This window comes from Salmo trutta, chromosome 2 (assembly GCF_901001165.1).
Source record: "Salmo trutta chromosome 2, fSalTru1.1, whole genome shotgun sequence".
Taxonomy (NCBI): Eukaryota; Metazoa; Chordata; class Actinopteri; order Salmoniformes; family Salmonidae; genus Salmo; species Salmo trutta.
This window is the reverse complement of record NC_042958.1, coordinates 52,093,899-52,120,652: the sequence shown is the minus strand read 5'-3', so window position 1 is coordinate 52,120,652 and position 26,754 is coordinate 52,093,899. Positions and strand designations below refer to the sequence as shown.

The 26,754-nt window shown below is 45.3% G+C and overlaps 1 protein-coding gene across 1 annotated transcript in view; it reads left to right on the top strand.

Moving 5' to 3' along the window:
- The window catches only part of LOC115156891 (metastasis-associated protein MTA3), a 36,201-nt gene extending 10,230 nt beyond the window's left edge, over nucleotides 1-25,971 (top strand). The window contains exons 5-14 of the mRNA XM_029704694.1: nucleotides 1,807-1,870; nucleotides 1,992-2,109; nucleotides 2,186-2,288; nucleotides 2,393-2,492; nucleotides 2,596-2,784; nucleotides 23,658-23,732; nucleotides 23,869-23,927; nucleotides 24,090-24,208; nucleotides 24,350-24,507; nucleotides 24,655-25,971. Coding sequence (XP_029560554.1) covers nucleotides 1,807-1,870; nucleotides 1,992-2,109; nucleotides 2,186-2,288; nucleotides 2,393-2,492; nucleotides 2,596-2,784; nucleotides 23,658-23,732; nucleotides 23,869-23,927; nucleotides 24,090-24,208; nucleotides 24,350-24,507; nucleotides 24,655-24,900 — 1,231 coding nt within the window. The 3' untranslated portion in view covers nucleotides 24,901-25,971. The remainder of the gene's footprint in view (nucleotides 1-1,806; nucleotides 1,871-1,991; nucleotides 2,110-2,185; nucleotides 2,289-2,392; nucleotides 2,493-2,595; nucleotides 2,785-23,657; nucleotides 23,733-23,868; nucleotides 23,928-24,089; nucleotides 24,209-24,349; nucleotides 24,508-24,654) is intronic.
- The last annotated feature ends 783 nt before the right edge of the window (nucleotides 25,972-26,754 follow it).

The window sequence follows — 26,754 nt, the reverse complement described above, 5'->3', positions numbered from 1 at the left end:
ATGCTGTACATTTTGTGCTCTTCAGTCGTGCATGTCCAGTGACTTCTTTGTTGTTGTAATATCCCAAACGAATGTGTCACTTTCCCCATTAAGGATTTCAGCTTTAAAAGACTCACATTTCTCCTCTACTCTGCTCCTGACTGCATGTAAAAAAATACCTTTTATTTACATGAGTATTCAGACCCTTTGCTATGAGACTAGAAATTGAGCTCAGGTGCATCCTGTTTCCATTGATCATCCTTAAGATGTTTCTACAACTTGATTGGAGTCCACCTGTGGTAAATTCAATTGATTGGACATGATTTGGAAAGGCACACACCTGTCTAATATAATGTCCTACAGTTGACAGTGGATGTCAGAGCAAACACCAAGCCATGAGGTTGAAGGAATTGTATGTGGAGCTCCACGACAGGATTGTTTTTAGGCACAGATCTGGGGAAGGGTACTAAAACATATCTGCAGCATTGAAGGTGCCCAAGAACACAGTGGCCTCCATCATTCTTAAATGGAAGAAGTTTGGAACCCCCAAGACTCTTCCTAGAGCTGGCCGCCTAGCCAAACTGAGCAATCAGGGGAGAAGGGCGGTGACCAAGAACCCGATGGTCACCCTGACAGAGTTCTAGAATTCCTCTGTGGAGATGGGAGAACCTTCCAGAAGGAGGACAACCTCTGCAGCACTCCACCAATCAGGCCTTTATAGTAGAGTCACCAGACAGAAGCCACTCCTCAGTACAAGGCACATGACAGCCCGCTTGGAGTTTGCCAAAAGGCACCCAAAAAGACTCAGACCATGAGAAACAAGATTCTCTGGTCTGATGAAACCAAGATTGAACTCTTTGGCCTGAATGCCAAGCATCACGTCTGGAGGAAACCTGGCACCATCCCTACGGTGAAGCATGGTGATAGCAGGATCATGCTGTGGGGAAGTGTTTCAGCTGCAGGGACTGGGAGACAAGTCAGGATTGAGGGTAAGATGAACGGAACAAAGTACAGAGAGATCTGTGATGAAAACCTGCTCCAGAGCGTTCAGGAGCTTAGAGTGGGATGCAGGTTCACCTTCCAACAGAACAATGACCCTGAGCACACAGCCAAGACAATGCAGGAGTGACTTCGGGACAGGTCTCTGAATGTCCTTGAGTGGCCCAGCCAGAGCCTGGACTTGAACCCAATCGACCATCTCTGGAGAGACCTGAAAATAACAACACTCCCCATCCACCCTGACAGAGCTTGAGAGGATCTGCAGAGAAGAATGGGAGAAACTTACCAAATGCAGGTGTGCCAAGCTTGTAGCATCATACCCAAGAAGACTCGAGGCTGTAATCGCTGCCAAAAGTGCTTCAACAAAGTACTGAGTAAACAGTCTGAATACTTATGTGATATTTCAGTTTTTATTATTTTTTAAATATAAATTGTCAAAAATTGATAACCAGTTTTTTCTTTATTATGGGGTATTGTGTGTAGATTGATGATGAAGAAAAACAATTTGATCAATTTTAGAATAATGCTGTAATGTAACAAAATGTGGAAAATGTCAAGGGGTCTGATTACTTTCTGAATGCACTGTATCAGTGGAGGCTGCTGAGGGGAGGACGGCTCATAATAATGGCTGGAACGGATCATTTTATTTTCATGACTGTCTTCATCCATAACCGTCGGTGACAACGTTATACAGTAATTGTGCCAGCACTAACACACACACACAATCCCCCCTGCTGTAACAGGCAGTACCCCAGGATGCACACTCACCCAGCCATTAAACCGTGTACCACAGACAACAGTGCTCATCCCCCCATCTCTCTCTTTTAGGGGGAAGTGTAGTGTGGCATTGTTGAATGAGACGGAAGCTGTTCTCTCCTACCTGGACAAAGAGGTAAGAGGGGTTGTGTGTAGGTGTTGGTAGGTCCACACCTGCCAATAAAATGCCTCCCATACCATTCTCACGTGTCAGCTTTGTGTGTGTATATATTGTAAAACATCGGTGTTTTCCATAGGATATGTTTTTCTACTCGCTGGTCTACGACCCGACCCAGAAGACACTGTTGGCTGATAAAGGAGAGATCAGAGTGGGACCACGCTTTCAGGCCGACGTACCTGACATGCTACAGGAGGGTAGGCGTGCGCGCGCACACACACAGACACAGACACACACAACCCCCCCTCTCTCTGACTGACTATCTCTTCGTAGGTGACTCAGATGAACGTGACCAATCAAAGCTAGAGGAGAAGCTATGGGATCCTGACTGTCCGCTCTCCAGCAAACAGATAGACCAGTTCCTGGTGGTGGCACGGTACGACCTTTAACCTCTCATCCCTGACCTCTCGGTTCGTTTTCCGTACCGAAGACCCCGGACCCTTGATCTCTAGCCCTGACATTAAAACTGTGTGCTTGTAGGGCGGTGGGGACGTTTGCCAGGGCGCTGGACTGTAGCAGCTCGGTCAGACAGCCCAGTCTACATGCGAGTGCAGCCGCCGCCTCACGAGACATCACACTGGTGATAGACACACACACTTTTGTATTGTCCCGAGTTTGACTGTTCGTCTAAGGATGTAACCTTCTCTAACTTTCTATCTGCCTGTGTGTGTCCCTGTGTGTAGTTCCACGCGATGGACACGCTGCATCGTCATGGTTACGACCTGTCCAGTGCGTTGAGTGTGTTGGTGCCGTCTGGTGGGCCGGTGCTGTGTCGGGACGAGATGGAGGAGTGGAGCGCCTCGGAGGCAGCCATGTTTGAAGAGGCTCTGGAAAAATACGGAAAGGACTTCAACGACATAAGACAAGACTTCGTAAGTCATAGTCTCAGTGTGTGTGTACATAGTTTTTAGTGTCACGTGCACATGTACAGTGAAATGCCTTTCTTGCTCGTTCCCAACAATGCAGTAAGTAACCAATATCAGAAGTACTATAAAATACTAAAGTACAGTAGAACAAAAACACAGGAGAATGTAAGAAGCTATATACAGGGTCACTTCCAATAATATTTACAGAGTGCACAGATACTGGAGTGATGGAGGTAGATATGTATAGGGGTAAGGGGACAGGGATACTGGAGTGATGGAGGTAGATATGTATAGGGGTAAGGGGACAGGGATACTGGAGTGATGGAGGTAGATATGTACAGGGGTAAGGGGACAGGGATACTGGAGTGATGAAGGTAGATATGTATAGAGGTAAGGTGACAGGGATACTGGAGTGATGGAGGTAGATATGTATAGGGGTAAGGGGATACTGGAGTGATGAAGGTAGATATGTATAGGGGTAAGGGGACAGGGATACTGGAGTGATGAAGGTAGACATGTATAGAGTAAGGATGTGTGATTAACAAGAGTAGCAGCAGTGTATATAATGATTGAGTGTTTAGAGTCAGTATGAGTGTGTAGTGTGCATAGAGTCAGTGCAAAAAGAGAAATAAAATCAAGGGTCAACTCAGATAGTCCGTGTAGCCATTCTGTTAGCTATTTAGCAGTCTTAAGGCTTGGGTATAGAAGCTGTTCAGGAGCCTGTTGGTGTCAGACTTGTTGCTCCAGTACTGCTTGCCGTGCGGAAACAAAGAGAATAGTCTATGGCTTGGGTTGCTGGAGTCTTTTGGTGTGGCTGGGTGGCTGGAGTCTTCAGGAGCCTGTTGGTGTCACATTGCCTGGTATAGAGTTCCTGGATGGCAGGGAGCTCGGCCCCAGTGATGTACTGGGCTGTCTGCACCACCCTCTGCTGTAGAACCTTTTGAGGATTAGAGGGCCCATGCCAAACCTTCACGACTGTTTGTGTGTATGTGTACCATTTGAAGTAGTCGGCCGATTATGATTTTTCAGCGCCGATACCGGCACCGATTATTGGAGGGCCAAAAAGCCCGCTGCCGATTAATCGGCCGATTTTTTTATTTTTTTATTTATTTATTTGTAATAATGACAATTACAACAATACTGAATGAACACTTATTTTAACTTAATATAATACATCAATAAAAATAAATTTAGCCTCAAATAAATAATGAAACATGTTCAATTTGGTTTAAATAACGCAAAACAAAGTGTTGGAGAAGAAAGTAAAAGTGCAATATGTGCTATGTAAGAAAGCTAACGTTTAAGTGCCTTGCTCAGAACATGGGAACATATGAAAGCTGGTGGTTCCTTTTAACATGAGTCTTCAATATTCCCAGGTAAGAAGTTTTAGGTTGTAGTTATTATAGTAATTATAGGACTATTTCTCTCTATTCGATTTGTATTTCATATACCTTTAACTATTGGATGTTCTTATAGGCACTTTAGTACTGCCAGTGTAACAGTATAGCTTCCGTCCCTCTCCTTGCTCCTACCTGGGCTCGAACCAGGAACACATCGACAACAGCCACCCTCGAAGCAGCGTTACCCATGTAGAGGAAGGGGAACAACTACTCCAAGTCTCAGAGCGAGTGATGTTTCAAACACTATTAGCGCGCACCCAGCTAACTAGCTAGCCATTTCACATCGGTTACTCCAGCCTAATCTTGGGAGTTGATAGGCTTGAAGGGGTGGGTATAATTTGTGGAACGTTCCAACAGGAATCTGTTCCAAAAAACGTAAAGTAAAAGGTTGCCAACCAACAACGCATACAAAGTAGCAACGCATACAAACCTAGCTAACTAGCTGCCGAATAGGCATCAACTCACCACGTAGCTTATTCTTAATGTTTGTCCATAGGCAACCAGAGTGAGGACAGACATTTTTCGGAATAAACGTGATGAGTGAAAAACGCAATGAAATAGACCACTCCCTACCCGGTATCTTATTCTGCCGCTATACAACTTTGTATGCGTTGTTTTTTGGCAACCTTGTTATTTACAAAGTTTTTGGAATAGATTCCTGTTGGAACGTTCCACAAATTATACCCACCCGGCTTGAAGTCATAAACAGCTTGAAGCACAGCGAAGAGCTGCTGGCAAAACGCACGAAAGTGCTGTTTGAATGAATGCTTACGAGCCTGCTGCTGCCTACCACCGCTCAGTCAGACTGCTCTATCAAATATCAAATCATAGACTTAATTGTAACATAATAACACACAGCAATACGAGCCTTAGGTCATTAATATGGTCAAATCCGGAAACTATCGGAGGCCGTCATTGAAAATAAGAATGTGTTCTTAATCTGACTTGCCTAGTTAAATAAAGGTGTAAAAAAAATATATATATATATATAATAACAAAAGAACAAAATGTTTTTTAATCGGCAAATTGGCGGCCAAAAATACCGATTACCGATTGTTATGAAAACTTGAAATCGGCCCTAATTAATCGGCCATTCCAATTAATCGGTCGACCTCTAATTTGAAGTCCTTAGTGCAGGGTTTCCCAAACTCGATCCTTGGGACCCCAAGGGGTGTTTTGGTTTCTGACCTAGCGCTACACATATGATTCAAATCAATTATTCAATAAAGGTTTGATCATTTTAATCAACCGTGTAGTGTTTGGGCAAAACACTAAATGTGCTCCCCTTGGGGTCCCGAGGACCGAGTTTAGGAAACGCTGCCTTAGTGATTTGGACACAGAGGAACTTGAAGCTCATTGACCCGCTCCACTGCAGCCCCGTTGATGTGGACAGGGGGCTTGCTTGCTCCCCGTTTCCTGTAGTCCATGATCGGCTATTATGTCTTGCTGACGTTGAGGGAGAGGTTGATGTATTGGCACCACACTTTATTTTTTTTATCCTTATTTTACCAGGTAAGTTGACTGAGAACACATTCTCATTTTACAGCAACAACCTGGGGTATAGTTAAAGGGGAGAGAAGGGGGGACGAATGAGCCAATTGGAAGCTGGTGATGATTAGGTGGCCATGATGGTATGAGGGCCAGATTGGGAATTTAGCCTGGACACCGGGGTTAACACCCCCACTCTTACGATATGTACATTTACATTTAAGTCATTTAGCAGACGCTCTTATCCAGAGCGACTTACAAATTGGTGCATTCACCTTAAGGTACACACTGCCAGGTCACTGACCTTCCTGTAGGCTGTCTCATCGTCGCCGGTGATCAGGCCTACCACCGTCGTGTCGTCAGCAAACTTGATGTTGATGTTTGAGTCGTGCATGGCCACGCAGTCATGGGTGAACAGGGAGTACAGGAGGGGACTAAGCACACACCCCTGTGGGGCCCATGTGTTGAGGGTCAGTGTGGCGGGGGTAGGGTTGCACATTTTGGGGAATATTCAGAGGTGGAAACTTTCCATGGGAATTAACGGAAATATATGCAAATTAATATTAATACCATTTAAATGTATTTGGCATTGGATATATGTACCATATCATATGGAGACCGAAACATAAACCTTTTACCTCATCATAAGTAGACACAATTGCTAATTATTAAATCCTTCCAATAGAAATTTAAAACACTATTTAGTTACGAATTGAACTTTAATTAAAAGAGTTGACAATTCACATGGGCTGATTTCACTGAACAACAAAAGAAAGGGAATATTGAATGTTCCCCAATGATCCATCGCATCTCCCAAAAATGTTTTCAACCCCCAGGTGGCTGATGGGATATGTTGGCACGACTGCCATATTGCATCTCCATCCCAAAGCCCTTGCTTGGAAGAGTACTTCACCAGACTGCCAAGAACTTTGCCCTCACCCAGGCCAAGGTGGCGAGACACGGTAGTGTCTTGGTAATCCAAGATGGCGTAGCAGTGGGATGTTTTGATTGTCTTGTCCCGTCCCTTGTACAGTTGAAGTTGGAAGTTTACATACTCCTTACACGGAACCCAAACCGGCTCGTGCGTGCGCGCTGTCGTGCATACATTTATTTTGTCCCCCTACACCAAACGCGATCACGACACGCAGGTTAAAATATCAAAACAAACTCTGAACCAATGACATTAATTTGGGGACAGGTCGAAAAGCATTAAACATGTATGGCAATTTAGCTATTTAGCTTGCACTTGCTAGCTAATTTGTTATATTTAGCTAGCTTGCTGTTGCTGTTTCTGGGATATAAACATTGAGTTGTTATTTTACCTGAAATGCACAAGGTCCTCTACTCCGACAATTAATCCACACATAAAACTGCCAACTGAATCATTTCTAGTCATCTCTCCTCCTTCCAGGCTTTTTCATCTTTCAATTTATATGGTGATCGGCATCTAAACTTTCATAGTATTACCATGACAACCGGCAAAACAGTTCGTCTTTCAATCACCCACGTGGTTATAACCAATGAGATGGCACGTGGGTACCTGCTTCTATAAACCAATGAGGAGATGGGAGAGGCAGGACTTTCAGTGTGATCTGCGCCAGAAATATTTCTATTTTATTTTAGCCCTTGGCATCGCAGACGCTTGTTAGCGCAATAATTGAATAACATGGAATTCTACATTTATTTTGCGACACTCGCGCACGCGACGTGTCCGGTCTGGTCAGCATGTTAGCCAAATACATTTAATCTCAGTTTTTCACAATTCCTGACATTTAATCCTAGTAAAAATTCCCTGTCTTTGGTCAGTTAGGATCACCACTTTATTTTAAGAATGTGAAATGTCAGAATAATAGTAGAGAGAATGATTCATTTCAGCTTTCATCACATTCCCAGTGGGTCAGAAGTTTACATACACTCAATTAGTATTTGGTAGCATTGCCTTTAAATTGTGTAACTTGGGTCAAACGTTTCGGGTAGCCTTCCACAAGCTTCCCACAATAAATTGAGTGAATTTTGGCCCATTGATCCTGACAGAGCTGGTGTAACTGAGTCAGGTTTGTTGGCCTCCTTGCTCGCACACGCTTTTTCAGTTCTGCCCACACATTTTCTATAGGATTGAGGTCAGGGCTTTGTGATGGCCACTCCAATACCTTGACTGTGTTGTCCTTAAGCCATTTTCCCACAACTTTGGAAGTATGCTTGGGGTCATTGTCCATTTGGAAGACCTATTTGCGACCAAGCTTTAACTTCCTGAATGATGTCTTGAGATGTTGCTTCAATATAGCCACATTTTCCTGCCTCATGAAGCCATCTATTTTGTAAAGTGCACCAGTCCCTCCTGCAGCAAAGCACCCCCACAACATTATGCTCCCACCCCCGTGCTTCACGGTTGGGAGGGTGTTCTTCGGCTTGCAAGCCTCCCCCTTTTTCCTCCAAACATAACGATGGTCATTATGGTCAAACAGTTCTATTTTTGTTTCATCAGACCAGAGGACATTTCTCCAAAAAGTAAAATGTTTGTCCCCATGTGCAGTTGCAAACCGTAGTCTGGCTTTTTTATGGCGGTTTTGGAGCAGTGGCTTCTTCCTTGCTGAGCGGCTTTTCAGGTTATGTCGATATAGGACTCATTTTTACTGTGGATACAAATACTTTTGTAACTCGTTCCTGCAGCATCTTCACAAGGTCCTTTGCTGTTGTTCTGGGATTGATTTGCACTTTTCACACCAAAGTACATTCATCTCTAGGGGACAGAACGCATCTCCTTCCTGAGCGGTATGACGGCTGCGGGGTCCCATGGTGTTTATACTTGCGTACTATTGTTTGTACAGATGAACGTGGTACCTTCAGGCGTTTGGAAATTGCTCCCAAGGATGAACCAGACTTGTGGAGGTCTACAATTTTTTTTCTGAGGTCTTGGCTGATTTCTTTTGATTTTCCCATGATGTCAAGCAAAGATGCACTGAGTTTGAAGGTAGGCCTTGAAATACATCCACAGGTACACCTCCAATTGACTCAAATGATGTCAATTAGCCTATCAGAAGCTTCTAAAGCCATGACATAATTTTCTGGAATTTTCCAAGCTGTTTAAAAGCACAGTCAACTCAGTGTATGCAAACTTCTGACCCACTGGAATTGTGATACAATGAGTTATAAGTGAAATAATCTGTCTGTAAACAATTGTTGTAAAAATTATTTGTCATGCACAAAGTAGATGTCCTAACCGAATTGCCAAAACTATAGTTTATTAACAAGAAATTTGTGGAGTGGTTGAAAAACAAGTTTTAATGTCTCCAACCTAAGTGTATGTAAACTTCCGACTTCAACTATATATATATTTTCTTTCTTCGTATATATTTTCTCATTTTTCCATTTACGGACTGAACATACTCTCCTGCAACCTGCCTATTTTTTATACTTTACAACCATAACCCCTTCAAGCTAGCCAGCTAGTAGTCAGTTAGCCACTGTTAGTTAGCCATCACCGTTAACTGGGACATCTGCCAGCTTCAGCCCGGTCAACTCCTGCCAGCCTGCACAGCGCGATATCCCCAGAGCATATCGGACTGCTTTTCTCCACCATATCTCCGGATTCCTACCGCAAGCTCTGAACCTTTACTCCGGATCATCACAGTTAGCTAGCTGCTATCCGAGTGGCTACTCCTGGCTAACTTCTCTGTCCTAAAGCAAGCACCAGTTAGCCTGGAGCTAGCCTCGAATCTAGGCCCATCTCCCGGCTAGCCGAATAGATCTATCAAGAATTCCTGCGCTTCAATTACCTCTTTTGCCAATTGGCCTGGACCCTTTGCTGCCGACACGGAGCCCCGCTGATCCATCATGACTGGTCTACCGACGTAACCGTCCGAGGGGGTTTCAACAGGCTCCCCCGTTGCGACGTCCCCCTGAGGCCCATCTGCTAGCCCCGGCCTGCTAGCTGTCTGAATCTCAGTGCCTCCAGCTCACCTAGCTACTCACTGGACCCTATGATTACTCAGCTACACATGCCTCTCCCTAATGTCAATATGCCTTGTCTATTGCTGTTTTGGTTAGTAATTTTTGTCTTATTTCACTGTAGAGCCTCCAGTCCTGCTCAATATGCCCTGTTGTTCCACCCCCCACACATGCAGTGACCGCACCTGGCTTAAATGGTGCTTCTAGAGACAAAACCTCTGTCATCGTCACTCAATGCCTAGGCTCCACTGTACTCACATCCTACCATACCCTTGTCTGTACATTATGCGTTGAATCTATCCTTCCATGCCCAGAAACCTTCCCCCTTTACTCTGTTCCGAACGCACTAGACAACCAGTTCGTTTAGCCTTTAGCCGTACTCTTAGCCTACTCCTCCTCTGGTGATGTAGAGGTTAACCCAGTCCCTGCAGCCCCCAGCATCACTCCCATTCCCCAGGCGCTCTCATTTGTTGACTTCTGTAATCGTAATAGCCTTGGTTTCATGCATGTTAACATTAGAAGCCTCCTCCCTAAGTTTGTTTTATTCACTGCTTTAGCACACTCCGCCAACCCGGATGTCCTAGCCGTGTCTGAGTCCTGGCTTAGGAAGGACACCAAAAATCCTGAAATTTCCATCCCTAACTATACCATTTTCCGACAAGATAGAACTGCCAAAGGGGGCTGAGTTGCAATCTAATGCAGAGAGAGCCTGCAGAGTTCTGTCATACTATCCAGGTCTGTGCCCAAACAATTCGAGCTTCTTCTTTTGAAAATCCACCTTTCCAGAAACAAGTCTCACAATTGGCGCTTGTTATAGACCCCCTTCAGCCCCCAGCTGTGCCCTGGACACCATATGTGAATTGATTGCCCCCCATCTATCTTCAGAGTTTGTACTGTTAGGTGACCTAAACTGGGATATGCTTAACACCCTGGCCGTCCTACTATCAAAGCTAGATGCCCTTAATCTCACAAATTATCAAGGAACCTACCAGGTACAACCCAAAATCCGTAACCATGGGCACCCTCTTAGATATCATCCTGACCAACTTGCCCTCTAAATACACCTCTGCTGACTTCAACCAGGATCTCAGCGATCACTGCCTCATTGCCTGCGTGCGTAATGGGTCCGTGGTCAAACGTCCACCCCTCATCACTGTCAAACGCTTCCTAAAACACTTCAGCGAGCAGGCCTTTCTAACAGACATGGCCCGGGTATCCTGGAAGGATATTGACCGCATCCTGTCAGTAGAGGATGCCTGGTTGTTCTGCAAAAGTTATTTTCTCTCCATCTTAAATAAGCATGCCCCATTCTAAAAATGTAGAACTAAGAACAGATATAGCCCTTGGTTCACCCCAGACTTGACTGCCCTTGACCAGCACAAAAACATCCTGTGGTGTTCTGCATTAGCATCGAATAGCCCCCGCGATATGCAACTCTTCCGGGAGGTCAGGAACCAATATACTCAGTCAGTTAGGAAAGCTAAGGCTAGCTTTTTCAAACAGAAATTTGCTTCCTGTAGCACTAATTCCAAAATGTTTTGGGACACTGTCAAGTGCATGGAGAATAAGAGCACCTCCTCCCAGCTGCCCACTGCACTGAGGATAGGAAACACTGTCACCACTGATAAATCTACGATAATCGATCATTTCAATAAACATTTTTCCACGGCTGGCCATGCTTTCCACCTGGCTACCCCGGCCAACACCTCAGCACCCCCTGCAGCAACTTGCCCAAACCTCCCCCGCTTCTCCTTCACCCAAATCCAAACAGCTGATGTTCTGAAAGAGCTGCAAAATCTGGATCCCTACAATTCAGCTGGGCTAGACAATCTGGACCATCTCTTTCTAAGATTATCTGCCGAAATTGTTGCAACCCCTATTACTAGCCTATTCAACCTCTATTACTAGCCTATTCAACCTATCTTTCGTATCGTCTGAGATCCCCAAAGATTGGAAAGCTGCCGCGGTCATCCCCCTCTTCAAAGGAGGAGACACCTTAGACCCAAACTGTTATAGAACTACATCCATCCTGCCCTGCCTTTCTAAAATCTTCAAAAGCCAAGTTAATAAACAGATCACCGACCATTTCGAATCCCACCGTACCTTCTCCATTATACAATCTTGTTTCCGAGCGGTCATGGGTGAACCTCAGCCATGATCAAGGTCCTAAACAATATCATAACCGCCATCGATAAAAGACAGTACTGTGCAGCCGTTTTCATCGACCTGGCCAAGGCTTTCGACTCTGTCAATCACCGCATTCTTATCGGTAGACTCAATAGCCTTGGCTTCTCAAATGACTGCCTCGCCTGGTTCACCAACTACTTCTCAGATAAGATTTCAGTGTGTCAAATCGGAGGGCCTGTTGTCCGGACCTCTGGCAGTCTATGGGGTACCACAGGGCTCAATTCTCTGGCTGACTCTTTTCTCTGTATATATCAATGATGTCGCTCTTGCTGCTGGTGAGTCTCTGATCCACCTCTACGCAGACGACACCGACACCATTCTGTATACTTCTGGCCCTTCTTTGGACACTGTGTTAACAACCCTCCAAATGAGCTTCAATGCCATACAACACTCATTCTGTGGCCTCCAACTACCCTTAAATGCTAGTAAAACTAATTGCATGCTCTTCAACTGACTGCTGCCCGCACCCTCCCGCCCGACTAGCATCACTACTCTGGACGGTTCTGACCTAGAATATGTGGACAACTACAAATACATACGTGTCTGGTTAGACTGTAAACTCTCCTTCCAGACTCACATTAAGCATCTCCAATCCAAAATTAAATCTACAATCTGCTTCCTATTTTGCAACAAAGCCTCCTATACTCATGCCGCCAAACATACCCTCGTAAAACTGACAAATCCTACCGATCCTTGACGTCGGCAATGTCATTTACAAAATAGCCCCCAACACTCTACTCAGCAAACTGGATGTAGTCTATCACAGTGCCATCCGTTTTATCACCAAAGCCCCATATATTACCCAACACTGCCTTTCCTTCCAGTTCTCTGCTGCCAATGACTGGAACGAATTGCAAAAATCTCATATCTCCCTCTCTAACTTTAAGCATCAGCTGTTAGAGCAGCCAATCTGTAAATAGCACACCCGACTACCTCATCCCCATATTATTACTTACCCTCTTGCTCTTTTGCACACCAGTATCTCTACTTGCACATCATCATCTGCACATATATCACTCCAGTATTAATGCTAAGTTGTAATTATTTTTCACCTCTATGGCCTATTTATTGCCTACCTCCCTACTCCTCTACATTTGCACACACTGTACATAGAACTTTCTATTTTTCTTTTCCTTTTTGTTATTGACTGTACGTTTGTTTATGTGTAACTCTGTTGTTTTTGTCACACTGCTATGCTTTTTCTTGGCCAGGTCGCAGTTGTAAATGAGAACCTGTTCTCAACTGGCCTACCTGGTGAAATAAAAAAATATATAAAAAAATTACCCCATAGGTCTTGTTGATCTCTGCACCAGGATGCTCTTGCTAGCATTCTTGGTTTCCAACATGTACGATGCGGTGTGTATGGGCTTCAGGCAGAAGTCTTCACGCTTTTTGATGTATTTCAGAACTGCAGTTTCCTCTGCTTGGAGTAACAGTGAAGTGGGCAGGGCAGTGTGGATTTCTTCTCTTACATCTGCAAGCAGAGTCTGAACATCAGACAGGATGGCATTGTCTCCCTCAATTTGTGCAATGGCTACTGCTATAGGTTACAGGAGTTTCAGGCTGCTTACCACTCTCTCCCAAAATACATAATCCAGGAGAATCCTCCTGATGGGGCTGTCCATATCGGCTGAATGTGATATAGGCATTTCTTGGAGAGACATCATCCCCTCCAGGAGACTGTCAGACTGTCAAACATGATGACAACACCACCCCAACGGGTGTTGCTGGGCAGCTTCAATGTGGTGCTCTTATTCTTCTCACTTTGCTTGGTGAGGTAGATTGCTGCTATAACTTGATGACCCTTCACATGCCTAACCATTTCCTTGGCTCTCTTGTAGAGCGTATCCATTTTTTTCAGTGCTATGATGTCCTTGAGGAGCAGATTCAATGCATGAGCAGCACAGCCAATGGGTGTGATGTGAGGGTAGGACTCCTCCACTTTAGACCAAGCAGTCTTCATGTTGGCAGCATTGTCTGTCACCAGTGCAAATACCTTCTGTGGTCCAAGGTCATTGACTGCCTTCAGCTCATCTGCAATGTAGAGACCGATGTGTCTGTTGTCCCTTGTGTCTGTGCTCTTGTAGAATACTGTTTGAGGGGTGGAGATCATGTAGTTAATTATTCCTTGCCCACGAACATTCGACCACCCACCAGAGATGATTGCAATCAGTCTGCTTTCTCTATGATTTGCTTGACCTTCACTTGAACTCTGTTGAACTCTGCATCCAGCAAATGAGTAGATAAAGCATGTCTGGTTGGAAGGGTGTATGCTGGGCGAAGGACATTCGGAAATCTCTTCCAATACACATTGCGTGTGAGTATCAGAGGTGAACCAGTTGCATACACAGCTCGAGCAAGACATTCATCAGCATTTCTCTGACTACGTTCCTCCATTGAGTCAAAAAAACTTCTGATTCCAGGTGGACCATGAGCTGATGCTATCGATAAGGTGTCTGATTCATCATTTTCACCTCAAATCGAAGTAGAGGGACTTTTGTCAGAGGTTGCTTGTTGTGAGCGCTGAGGGAACTTTATGCACTTGGCCAGATGATTCTGCCTCTTTGTTGCATTCTTCACATATGATTTGGCACAGTATTTGCAAATGTACACAGCTTTTCCTTCTACATTAGCTGCAGTGAAATGTCTCCACACATCAGATAGTGCCCGTGGCATTTTCCTGTAAAGATTAGGAAAAAATTAGTAATAAAAAACAAATACAATTCCATGTACAGGTAAATAGTTAAGCAGTTAGATTAAACCAGGGGTTCTTAAACTTTTTCAGCCTGGGGCCCAAATGAGAATTCTGTGTTTTCCTGGGACCCAAGCTTAGGAAAATATGCAACTATAAGTAAATATCGGTACATTTCATTGCCTTTATGCCTAAAAAAAGCAATATAGACAAACAAATAACAATGAAATACCCATAAATATATTTTCATGTTTATTTTTCCCCATTAAAAACACTCTTACATACCTGTCTAGGTTGGAACTGTTGCTGTTAAAATACAATAAATCATTTTCATTCTGAACTGGAATAAACAGATTGATCACATCACACAGATTTATAACAGAAAACACACACACACAGGCTTTTTGATCGTGTACCCTAAGTAACAGTACAGATAAAAAATGATCAGGCCCACTGTACATCTTACTGTATAAATTATTGTTGATAGAAAGTCTAGGTTGGAACTGTTGCTGTTAAAATACGTTTTTTTTATTCTGAACTGGAATAAACTGATTGATCACATCACACAGACATAGACTAGAAAACACACAGTCCTAATGAGGTGTATGGCTGGTTGAAGTTTTCAACAAGCATGTCTATTCTGGGCGCAGGTTTTGATAGTGCAACACTGAGGTCATGCACAGCATTGACACTGTTTCTGTACTTGAGAACCCTGACTTGCATATGTATGTGGTGCCAAACTGGATCAGAACATCTACTGCTTTCTCAGTCAGGCAGGAGACCGCTTCCTGTTGCAGATGAGCAACCCAGAACTGTGTGTTTGCCTCAAAAACCATCTTGCTTAAATCAGTTTATTCCAGTTCAGAATAAAAAGTATTACTTGTATTTTAACAGCAACAGTTCCAACCTAGACTAGTTTTCAACAATAGTTTCTACAGTAAAATGTACAGTAGGCCTGATCATTTTTCATCTTTTTTACGTCATTTACGTCATTTAGCAGACGCTCTTATCCAGAGCGACTTACAAATTGGTGCATTCACCTTATGATATCCAGTGGAACAACCACTGGAACAACATCTATATCTTTGGGGGGGGGGGGCAGAAGGATTGTTTTATCCTATCCCAGGTATTCCTTAAAGAGGTGGGGTTTCGGGTGTCTCCGGAAGGTGGTGATTGACTCCGCTGTCCTGGTGTTGTGAGGGAGCTTGTTCCACCATTGGGGTGCCAGAGCAGTGAACAGTTTTGACTGGGCTGAGCGGGAACTGTGCTTCCGCAGAGGTAGGGGGGCCAGCAGGCCAGAGGTGGATGAACGCAGTGCCCTTGTTTGGGTGTAGGGCCTGATCAGAGCCTGAAGGTACGGAGGTGCCGTTCCCCTCACAGCTCCATAGGCAAGCACCATGGTCTTGTAGCAGATGCGAGCTTCAACTGGAAGCCAGTGGAGTGTGCGGAGGAGCGGGGTGACGTGAGAGAACTTGGGAAGGTTGAACACCAGACGGGCTGCGGCGTTCTGGATGAGTTGTAGGGGTTTAATGGCACAGGCAGGGAGCCCCGCCAACAGGGAGTTACAGTAATCCAGATGGGAGATGACAAGTGCCTGGATTAGGACCTGCGCCGCTTCCTGTGTAAGGCAGGGTCGTACTCTGCGAATGTTGTATAGCATGAACCTACAGGATCGGGTCACCGCCTTGATGTTAGCGGAGAACGACAGGGTGTTGTCCAGGGTCACGCCGAGGCTCTTAGCACTCTGGGAGGAGGACACAATGGAGTTGTCCACCGTGATGGCGAGATCATGGAAAGGGCAGTCCTTCCCCGGGAGGAAGAGCAGCTCCGTCTTGCCGAGGTTCAGCTTGAGGTGGTGATCCGTCATCCACACTGATATGTCTGCCAGACATGCAGAGATGCGATTCGCCACCTGGTTATCAGAAGGGGGAAAGGAGAAGATTAATTGTGTGTCGTCTGCGTAGCAATGATAGGAGAGACCATGTGAGGACATGACAGAGCCAAGTGACTTGGTGTATAGCAAGAATAGGAGAGGGCCTAGAACTGAGCCCTGGGGGACACCAGTGGTGAGAGCACGTGGTGCGGAGACGGATTCTTGCCACGCCACCTGGTAGGAGTGACCTGTCAGGTAGGACGCAATCCAAGAGTGAGCCGCGCCGGAGATACCCAACTCGGAGAGGGTGGAGAGGAGGATCTGATCGTTCATCTGTACTGTCACTTAGGGTTGCACTATCAGTAGTTAGTTAGCTTGCTTTGGCTAACGTTAGCTGTGTAACGTTACAAGGCCAGGGGATTGTTTGAAAGAGAAACTCACTACTATGAGAGATAGAACATCCTTATTTCTGCTTATCATCGCCTGTTATAAAATGACAACAATGCCTTCCTAGTTGACTTACTTTTCCACTTTCGAAGCATTGTTTCCTGAAGCATTCTGCCCTGTTCTGGAAGAAATCCCTGGGTTTGATCTGGACGTGTCGTTTTTATTAATTTGTTCGTTTTGAGAGACTCATTACTAAGAGCTTTCCCAAACAAAACACATTGTGGGCGCTCCTCGTTATTTCTCAAAGTTTGTATGAAAGTGACAAAAAAAGTCATCATTGTATTTGCGTTTCATGACGATTGAGCTCAGTCAGAACTAGCATGAGTCCGTTTCATGACAGCGTGAGTGATGGCGAACGGAATAACAGGTCAGTGGCTGAACCGCAGCGCTGCAGCGTTGGGGTCGCGGAGTGATCTCCAACAAAACTGCAGAAAAAAGATCCGGTAAACCGCGAAGCACGCGGGCATCTCCCTCTACCCCTCGCGCAGCTGCCAAACTGAACCGAGAGCGCCGTTGCACTTGGCCAAATAAATTCAGGTAATTAATTAACTAATTATACATTTACGTCACGACCCATACTTTAAGAAACGCTGGATTAAACAACTCCTTTGTAAGATAAATGTTTTAAAATGAAACATGTATGGAAACAGGTAAATTAACACGCCTCAGTTAGCAGGCTCAAGCGAGCTAAAATCCACATGGCAGCAAAAACTAACTAGCAGAAATTGTAAACAAGTTAGAAATGATTTAAAAACACTTTGCTGTAGGCTACTATTTACTAGTTAACAAAAAATCATGTATGTCATATAAAATATATTCACCCCACCCAGTACTGTAATCAAAACTTACCAGAAAGCATGTAGTGTGGGCTCAATAGCATCTCATTAGTGTGCAAGATCTTGAGAATCAGCTATACATGTGATGGAAGAATGCACTGTGCATGCGGAGGGTTGCAATTCCATTGAATTGGGGATAGTTTAACCAAAATATGCCACAAGCCCTAGAATTGCTTTATGTGTATCCCACAAAAAAAGTTTGCGGTTATAAGTAACTTTTTTTGATGAATCTAAGCAAAATTCCCGGGTTTAACTTCCCATGGAAAATTTCTGACCCTTTGCAACCCTAGGTGGAGGTGATGTTGCCTACCCTCACCATCTGGAGTCTGCCGTCAGGAAGTCTAGGATGCAGTTGCAGAGGGGGAGGTGTTCGTTCCAGGGTCCCGAGCTTGATGACGATCTTGGAGGGGACAATGGTGTTGAACGCTGAGCTGTAGTCAATGAACAGCATTTTCATATGTATTCCTCTTATCTAAGTGGGTGAGGGAAGTGTGGAGTGCAATTGAGATTGCATCGTCTATGGATCTGTTGGAGCAGTATGCTAACTGGAGTGGGTCTAGGGTGTCTGGGATGATGGAGTTGATGTGTGCCATAACCAGCCTTTCAAAGCACTTCATGATTACAGATGTGAGAGCTACAGGGTGATAGTCATTGTGGCATGAAGCCTTAGAGTTCTTAGGAACAGGAATAATGGTAGTCATTTTAAGACGTGGGGATTACAGACTGGGACAAGGAGAGGATGAAAATGACTGTTGAAAATGACCGTGGAGATGCCTGCCAGCTGTACTGCACATGCTCTGAAATCGCACCCTGGAATACCGTCTGGCGCTGCGGACTTATGAGTGTTGACCTGATTTTAAAACCTTACTCACGTCGGCCTCGGAGAGCGAGATCACCCAGTCCCCTGGGTCAGCGGGGGCCCTTGTGCACGGCGCGGTGTTGTTTTTGTCGAGGCATGCATAAAATGTATTGAGTTCGTCTGGTAGAGAGGCATCGTTAGGCAGATCACGGCTGGGTCGTCCTTTGTAATCTGTAGTGGACTGTAGCCCCTGCCACACGCGTCGGAGCGTATGTAATAGGATTCCACCTCGTTCCTACTTTGTCCTTTTGCTTGTTTGATGGCTCTGGGGAGGTCGTAGCTTGACTTCTTGGACTCGTTCATGTCCTCAGCCGTATCCTCTGGGTTGACTGCGATAGCCCTGTGTGCACTATCCCTGTTCTTTTAGCTTTGTGCCATCCTCTGTGTTAATCCAGGGCTTTTTATTGGGGAAGCAGCAAACCTTCCCTGTGGGGACAACATTGGTGATGCATTTCCTAATGAAGCAGGTGATGGAGGTGGTTAGCTCGTCGACGCTATTGGCGGAGTCCCGGAACCTATTTGAATCAGCACCAGCAAAGCAGCCTTGTAGCGTAGCCTCCGATTCAGAGGATCATTTCTCAAGAGTGCATCACGGGTAACAGTGGTCTTTATCGCCCATAGTGGCGAAGGATACGTGTTGATGGATGTTGGGCATTATGTTAGAGGGCTGCAGGTCCCGACAAAGGTCATTGCGTCTTGGTCTGCATTTTTGGGAGTGGGCAGTCAGATAGATCGTCAACTTTGGGATGAAAATATTCTTCTTGCCCCGCTGATTATTTGGAAACGGTTGTCTTTCTGCTTTGTATGCGTTAGCCTACCTATTGTATTAAAAGCACATCTTTGTCACATTATTCACACACTTTCAGAATTCGCTACTTCAAATTAAGTAGCCTTCCTCTCCTAGTTGGGCGTGCGAGATCAAGTGTGCCTAGTATATGTGTGGTCTCAGTGAAATAGAGTAGGCTACCTATGCATGGGCAGTTATACAATCACGGGCCAGTTTATTAGGTACACCCATCTAGTACCGAGTCGGACCCCCCTTTGCCTCCAGAACAGCCTGAATTGTTCGAGGCATGGATTCTCCAAGTCAGAAACATTACACAGGGATGTTGGTCCATGCTATGTGATGGCATCACACAGTTGCTGCAGATTGGGCGGCAGTACACCGCCGCCACCAGCCTGTACCGTTGACACCAGGCAGGAAGGGTCCATGGACTGGTGTTGCTGACGCCAAAGCCATCAGTATGACGCAACTGGAAACCGAGATTCGTCAGACCAGGCAATGTTTTTCCACTCCTCAAGTGTTGGTAATGACGTGCCCACTGGAGCAGCTTCTTGTTTTTAGCTGATAGGAGTGGAACCCGGTTAGCTGATAAGTGTGGTATCAGCCGCAATAGCCCATTCGTGACAAGGATCGACAAGTTGTGCGTTCCAAGATGCCGTTCTGCACACCACTGTTGTACTGTGCTGTTATTTGGCTGTTTGTGGACCACCTATTAGCTTGCACGATTCCTTTCGCCCACAGCACTGCCACTGACTAGATGTTTTTTTGTTTGTCGCACCATTCTCTGGAAACTCTAGACGCTGTCGTGTGTGAAAAGCCCAGGAGGGCGTCTGTTTCTGAGATACTGTATCCGGCGTGCCTGGCCCTGACAATCATACCACGCTCAGAGTTGCTTAGGTCACACGTTTTACCCATTCCAATGTTCAATCAAACAGTAACTGAATGCCTCGATACCTGTCTGCCTACTTTATATAGCAAGCCACGGCCATGTGACTCACTGTCTGTAGGAGTGATCCATTTTCGTGAACGGGGTGGTGTACCTAATAAACTGGCTATATATATTAATATTAATAATGGAAGGAAGTGTTGGGCACTCAACCAACGTGAGTCGAGGTGCAATCAAAAAAATGTCATCATAATTTAAAAGGCGCAGCGCACGTAGAGGTCACCATGGTGAGCAAGTGTTGCACTTTTTCATTTTTAATAAATATTGATTACCCATTTATTTGTCTCTGCCTGCAAATTGTCCTCCTAAAAGGTAGGCTATATCCGATATGCAGAACATAGCTCAAGAGAAAGTACAAGTGTCCACTCTCATCATTCTTGCTGCTTCAAGTTCAGTAGCCACACGTGTGAGATCAGGTGCGAGTGTGGTCTCAATTAAGTAGAGTAGGTTATAGCATATGCATCGGCGGAGAAGCATGGGGCAGTTATCTTTCCAAAGAAATGTACTTCCTAAATATAATTAGCCTATAGTTTAGCCACTCCTTAAAGGTAGGCTACAAAACATAGCTCAAGAGAGAGTGCAAGTCTGCTGTCTTCACACTACGCCTAGCCTATAGCCTAGTAATACAGATAGCAATGTTCGTCTTGAGGGGGGGGGGTGACGGGTTCGAGACCAAGTCAAGTCAGGGACCAGAAAAATGCAAGTCCAATTCAGGATCATGATTCTAATTATGTCAAATCGCCACCATAATCAGTTCAAAATGTACTGGTACGATTCTGGGCTGTATCACAACCGGTCGTGATTGGGAGTCCCATAGGTTGGCGCACAATTGGCCCAGTGTCGTCTGGGTTAGGGTTTGGCCGGGGTAGGCCTTCATTTTAAATAAGAACTTGTTCTTAACTGACTTGCCTAGTTAAAGGTAAAATATATTATATACACACACACACACACACACACAGTCGTGGCCAAAACATTTGAGAATGACACAAATGTACATTTTCAGTCTGCTGCATGTATGATGGCAATTTGCATATACTCCAGAGTGTTATGGAGAGTGATCAGATGAATTGCAATTAATTGCAATGTCCCTCATTGCCGTGCAAATGAACTGAATCCCCCCCAAAACATTTCCACTGCATTTCAGCCCTGCCAGATAAGGACCAGCTGACATCATGTCAGTGATTCTCTCGTTAAGACAGGTGTGAGTGTTGACGAGGACAAGGCTGGAGATCACTCTGTCATGCTGATTGAGTTTGAATAACAGACTGGAAGCTTCAAATGGAGGATGGTGCTTGGAATCATTGTTCTTCCTCTGTCAATCATGGTTACCTGCAAGGAAACACGTGCCGTCATCATTGCTTTGCACAAAAAGGGCTTCACAGGCAAGGATATTGCTGCCAGTAAGATTGCACCTAAATCAACCATTTATTGGATCATCAAAAACTTCAAGGAGAGCGGTTCAATTGTTGTGAAGAAGGCTTCAGGGCGCTAAAGAAAGTCCAGCAAGCGCCAGGACCGTCTCCTGAAGTTGATTCAGCTGCGGGATCGGGGCACCACCAGTACAGAGCTTGCTCAGGAATGGCAGCAGACAGGTGTGAGTCCATTTGCACGCACAGTGAGGCGAAGACTTTTGGGGGATGGCCTGGTGTCAAGAAGGGCAGCAAAGAAGCCACTTCTCTCCAGGAAAAACATCAGGGACAGACTGTTATTCTGCAAAGGGTACAGGGATTGGACTGCTGAGGACTGGGGTAAAGTCATTTTCTCTGATGAATCCTCTTTCCGATGGTTTGGGGCATCTGGAAAAAAGCTTGTCCGGAGAAGACAAGGTGAGCGCTACCATCAGTCCTGTGTCATGCCAACAGTAAAGCATCCTGAGACCATTCATGTTTGGGGTTGCTTCTCAGCCAAGGGAGTGGGCTCACTCACAATTTTGCCTAAGAACACAGCCATGAATAAAGAATGGTACCAACACATCCTCCGAGAGCAACTTCTCCCAACCATCCAGGAACAGTTTGATGACGAACAATGCCTTTTCCAGCATGATGGAGCACCTTGCCATAAGGCAAAAGTGATAACTAAGTGGCTCGGGGAACAAAATATCGATATTTTGGGTCCATGGCCAGGAAACTGCCCAGACCTTAATCCCATTGAGAACTTGTGGTCAATCCTCAAGAGGCCAGTTGACAAATCAAAACCCACAAATTCTGACAAACTCCAAGCATTGATTATGCAAGAATGGGCTGCCTTCAATCAGGATGTGGCTCAGAAGTTAATTGACAGCATGCCAGGGCGGATTGCAGAGGTCTTGAAAAAGAAGGGTCAACACTGCAAATATTGACTCTTTGCATCAACTTCATGTAATTGTCAATAAAAGCCTTTGACACTTATGAAATGCTTGTAATTATACTTCAGTATTCCATAGTAACATCTGACAAAAATATCTGATGACGGCACTGAAGCAGCAAACTTTGTGTAAATTAATATTTGTGTCATTCTCAAAACTTTTGGCCACGACTGTGTATGTGTGTGTGTGTGTGTGTGTTTTTTATATTTATATATATATATATATATATATATAGATAGATAGATAGATAGATAGATAGATAGATAGATAGATAGATAGATATTACACACACATATATACACACACACAGTCGTGGCCAAAGGTTTTGAGAATGACATAAATATTAGTTTTTGTGTGTGTGTGTATATATATATATATATTTATTTTATTTTTTTATGTAACCTTTATTTAACTAGGCAAGTCAGTTAAGAACACATTATTCTTTACAATGATGGCCTACACCGGCCAAACCCTAACCCAGACGACACAAATTCTTATTTACAATGACGGCCCCCCCCCCAAAAAAAAAAATTGCGGGACTGTGGTTGGGTTTGGGAGCAATTCTTGCTGTAGCGGGTGGGAGTCGGACAGGAAGCCAGCAGGTGTGGGCGGGTGGGAGTCGGACAGGAAGCCAGCAGGTGTGGGCGGGTGGGAGTTGGACAGGAAGCCAGCAGGTGTGGGCGGGTGGGAGTCGGACAGGAAGCCAGCAGGTGTGGGCGGGTGGGAGTCGGACAGGAAGCCAGCAGGTGTGGGCGGGTGCGGTATGAAAAGCTGTGGGAGCGGGATTAATTGCTAAGTCCCGCGCAGACCTCTACATGTCTTAATGACGCAGAAGGAAAGCAGCCTTCGGGGTGTATGGTTTCCTGCTTGTTTATAGCCTCATACAGTTTAAGTGCCTGCTTGTTGTTTTTCTTGTCCTGATGTGATATATACAGCAGTCACAATAACAGCTGAAAACTCTTGGGAGGTAAAAGGGTTGACATTTGACCATCAGGTATTCCAAGACGGGTGAACAATGGGTCGAGAGTTAAAAAACATGAGCGTTAATACCATCTCTCTCCTTTTCCCTCTTTAGCTACCGTGGAAGTCTCTGACCAGTATAATAGAGTATTATTACATGTGGAAGACAACAGACCGATACGTACAGCAGGTCAGTCTCCGTATCTCTACACCACTCCTGCTAGCTAACCTAGCTGTTAGCCATACCGCAGCATCCAGTGCCAAGCTGTTCTCTGGTCTTATTGGCTAGTAGTCTAACCCTCCTCTCTGTCTTTCTCTCTGAGCAGAAGAGACTGAAGGCAGCAGAAGCAGAAAGCAAACTGAAGCAGGTTTACATCCCCACATAGTAAGTGTGTGTGTGTGTGTGTGTGTGTGCTATTGATTGAGTGTCTAAGTGTTTGTGTGTGAGTGTTGGTGCACAATCATGTCCATATACAGTGTGTGTCTTCAGCGTTAGAGGATTCATGTTGAAGATTTGTTGTGTATCTACCTCCCTCTTGATTCGCAGCAATAAGCCCAACCCTAACCAGATCTCAGTGACCAATGGGAAGATGGCGACGGTGAATGGGGCGGGGCCTGGAGCCTACCATGCAGCGGGGGGAGGACGAGCCTGTGAGAGCTGCTACTGTAAGTACACCTTTGTCCATCCATCCATCCATCCCTCATCAGACTGGGAAATGGTGTTTAAGAGGATGACTTGATCATGTTTATTGATTATGCTTTGATGAGGTGTATGAGTCCTAACATGCAGAATGTGTGTGTGTACAGCGACGCAATCAGCCCAGTGGTACTCGTGGGGGCCACCCAACATGCAGTGTCGCCTGTGTGTGTCGTGCTGGATGTACTGGAAGAAGTACGGTGGCCTTAAGATGCCAAGCAGAGCGGAGGGGCCCGAGGAGAAGACCCCACCCAGCCCTGTGCCCAACGTAAGACCTCACCTTAAACTACTGTACCCCAGGGGCTTATTCTGCAGAATCAATATTACTGAACATTCTGATAAATATATAATGTAGGACAGTTGTTTTTCTCCGTCATGCAGAACGGGTACTAATGTTGGCCCTCTCTCCCTCTAGGAGCCTCGGTCGCGTGGCCACGGCCCCCGCCAGTCCAGTCACATGGTGCCGGTGCGTAACAGCGGCAGCCCCAAGTCCTCCACCAAGACAAAGCAGGCCTTCCTGCTGCAGGCAACCCGCCTCACCAAGCTGGCACGCCACATGTGCCGCGACATCATCAGACTGCGACGCGCTGCACGGCGCCCCTTTGTGCCCATTAACTGTGGCGCCATAAAGGCTGCGTGTAAGAGCTCCTTCAATTCCTAATTTCTGCCTCCACACACACACACACACATGGACACACACACACACCGCCCCCTCCTTCACCTTGACGCCCCCCTTTCACCCCCTCTCCTCCCACCCTCTGTCTGTTTCTCTCTCTGTTTTTGTTATATTGTATTATATTATTATTATGGTTTTTGTATTTCCCCCCGTTTCCAATAAAGACTGCCGGTCCTCATGACTTTTGAGTTTCACCATCTGTTCATCCGTCTGTCTAGGTCTGTTTTTGGTTAGTTTTTGTCGATATCAACTGAACAGCCGTTAGAGCCGTTTGAAATCCATACGAGCACACCCTCTTCTCCAAACATTTCTCAGAACGGGTCATTTTGTACACATGCATCCCCGCACAGACGTCCTATACATGCTCACCCATACACAAACACACATCATTCCTATTCTCCAGGCCAGAGTAGATGATAGTTGCAGAATGTCAGCGTATATCTGCTAAGGTTAGTTAGAAGTGGAGGAGACATATTTTACTAAGAGAAGCTCTATTTTGCACAGCACAGTGCGTGCTACATTGATGAGCCTTGGTGTGCTTTTTCTGCAAGGAATTGTGTGTATGAGATACGAGTGGTCGGTGTGATTGATTTGAGAGAAGTTTCATTAGAGCTCATCTGATGACATAGGGAGGGAGGGAGGAATGCAAATGGGTGAGTTCAGGCAGTAGTGGCTTTATGAAAATGACCACAGCCTTCTATTCTCAGCTTTTCTTTCTGAGTTTAAAGCTCGTTCTTTTTAATTTCCTGTTTCTGTGTTGCCAAGCCAACCCCCACACGTGCTCCCATTCCGTCCTGTAAGCCACTCTCACATGCCCATATCAGGATGTCCCTCTGTTCTAGTCATATGGACTCACTTCTATTGCTCTCTATTTCTCCTACCTCGTATTTATCTCTCTTGCTCTTCATCTCTCCCATTCCCTCTCTTTGTCTCTTTCTCTCTCCGTCTCTTCCTCTCCATTCTTCTCATCTTTCTCCGTCTCGCTCTCTTCCTCTCCATCCCTCTCTCTGTGAATGTGACAGTGGTAACTGTAATAAAGTCACAGCTGAAACCATCCTCTCTGAGTCCTTGTGCTTCATTTGTCTGTGTACCTGTCATCACGCCACCACACTCACCGATTGGTCAGAGGACCAGACAAGGCCCGTCCCCTACTGCAGCATGGACTCCACCCTTCTCTGCCTGCTTCCATCCCACCCCAGTCACACCCTCACCGTGTGCATGTGTTATAAGGGTTATGCTTATATATTTAGTGTGTGAGCTCTGCTGCTACATCTACCCATAACCACCTCATACAGTAAGTCATCTAACACTGCTGCTACATCTACCCATAACCACCTCATACAGTAAGTCATCTAACACTGCTGCTATATCTACCCATAACCACCTCATACAGTAAGTCATCCAACACTGCTGCTACATCTACCCATAACCACCTCATACAGTAAGTCATCTAACACTGCTGCTACTTCTACTCATAACCACCTCATACAGTAAGTCATCTAACACTGCTGTTACATCTACCCATAACCACCTCATACAGTAAGTCATCTAACACTGCTGCTACATCTACCCATAACCACCTCATACAGTAAGTCATCTAACACTGCTGCTACATCTACCCATAACCACCTCATACAGTAAGTCATCTAACACTGCTGCTACATCTACCCATAACCACCTCATACAGTAAGTCATCCAACACTGCTGCTACATCTACCCATAACCACCTCATACAGCAAGTCATCTAACACTGCTGTTACATCTACCCATAACCACCTCATACAGTAAGTCATCTAACACTGCTGCTACATCTACCCATAACCACCTCATACAGTAAGT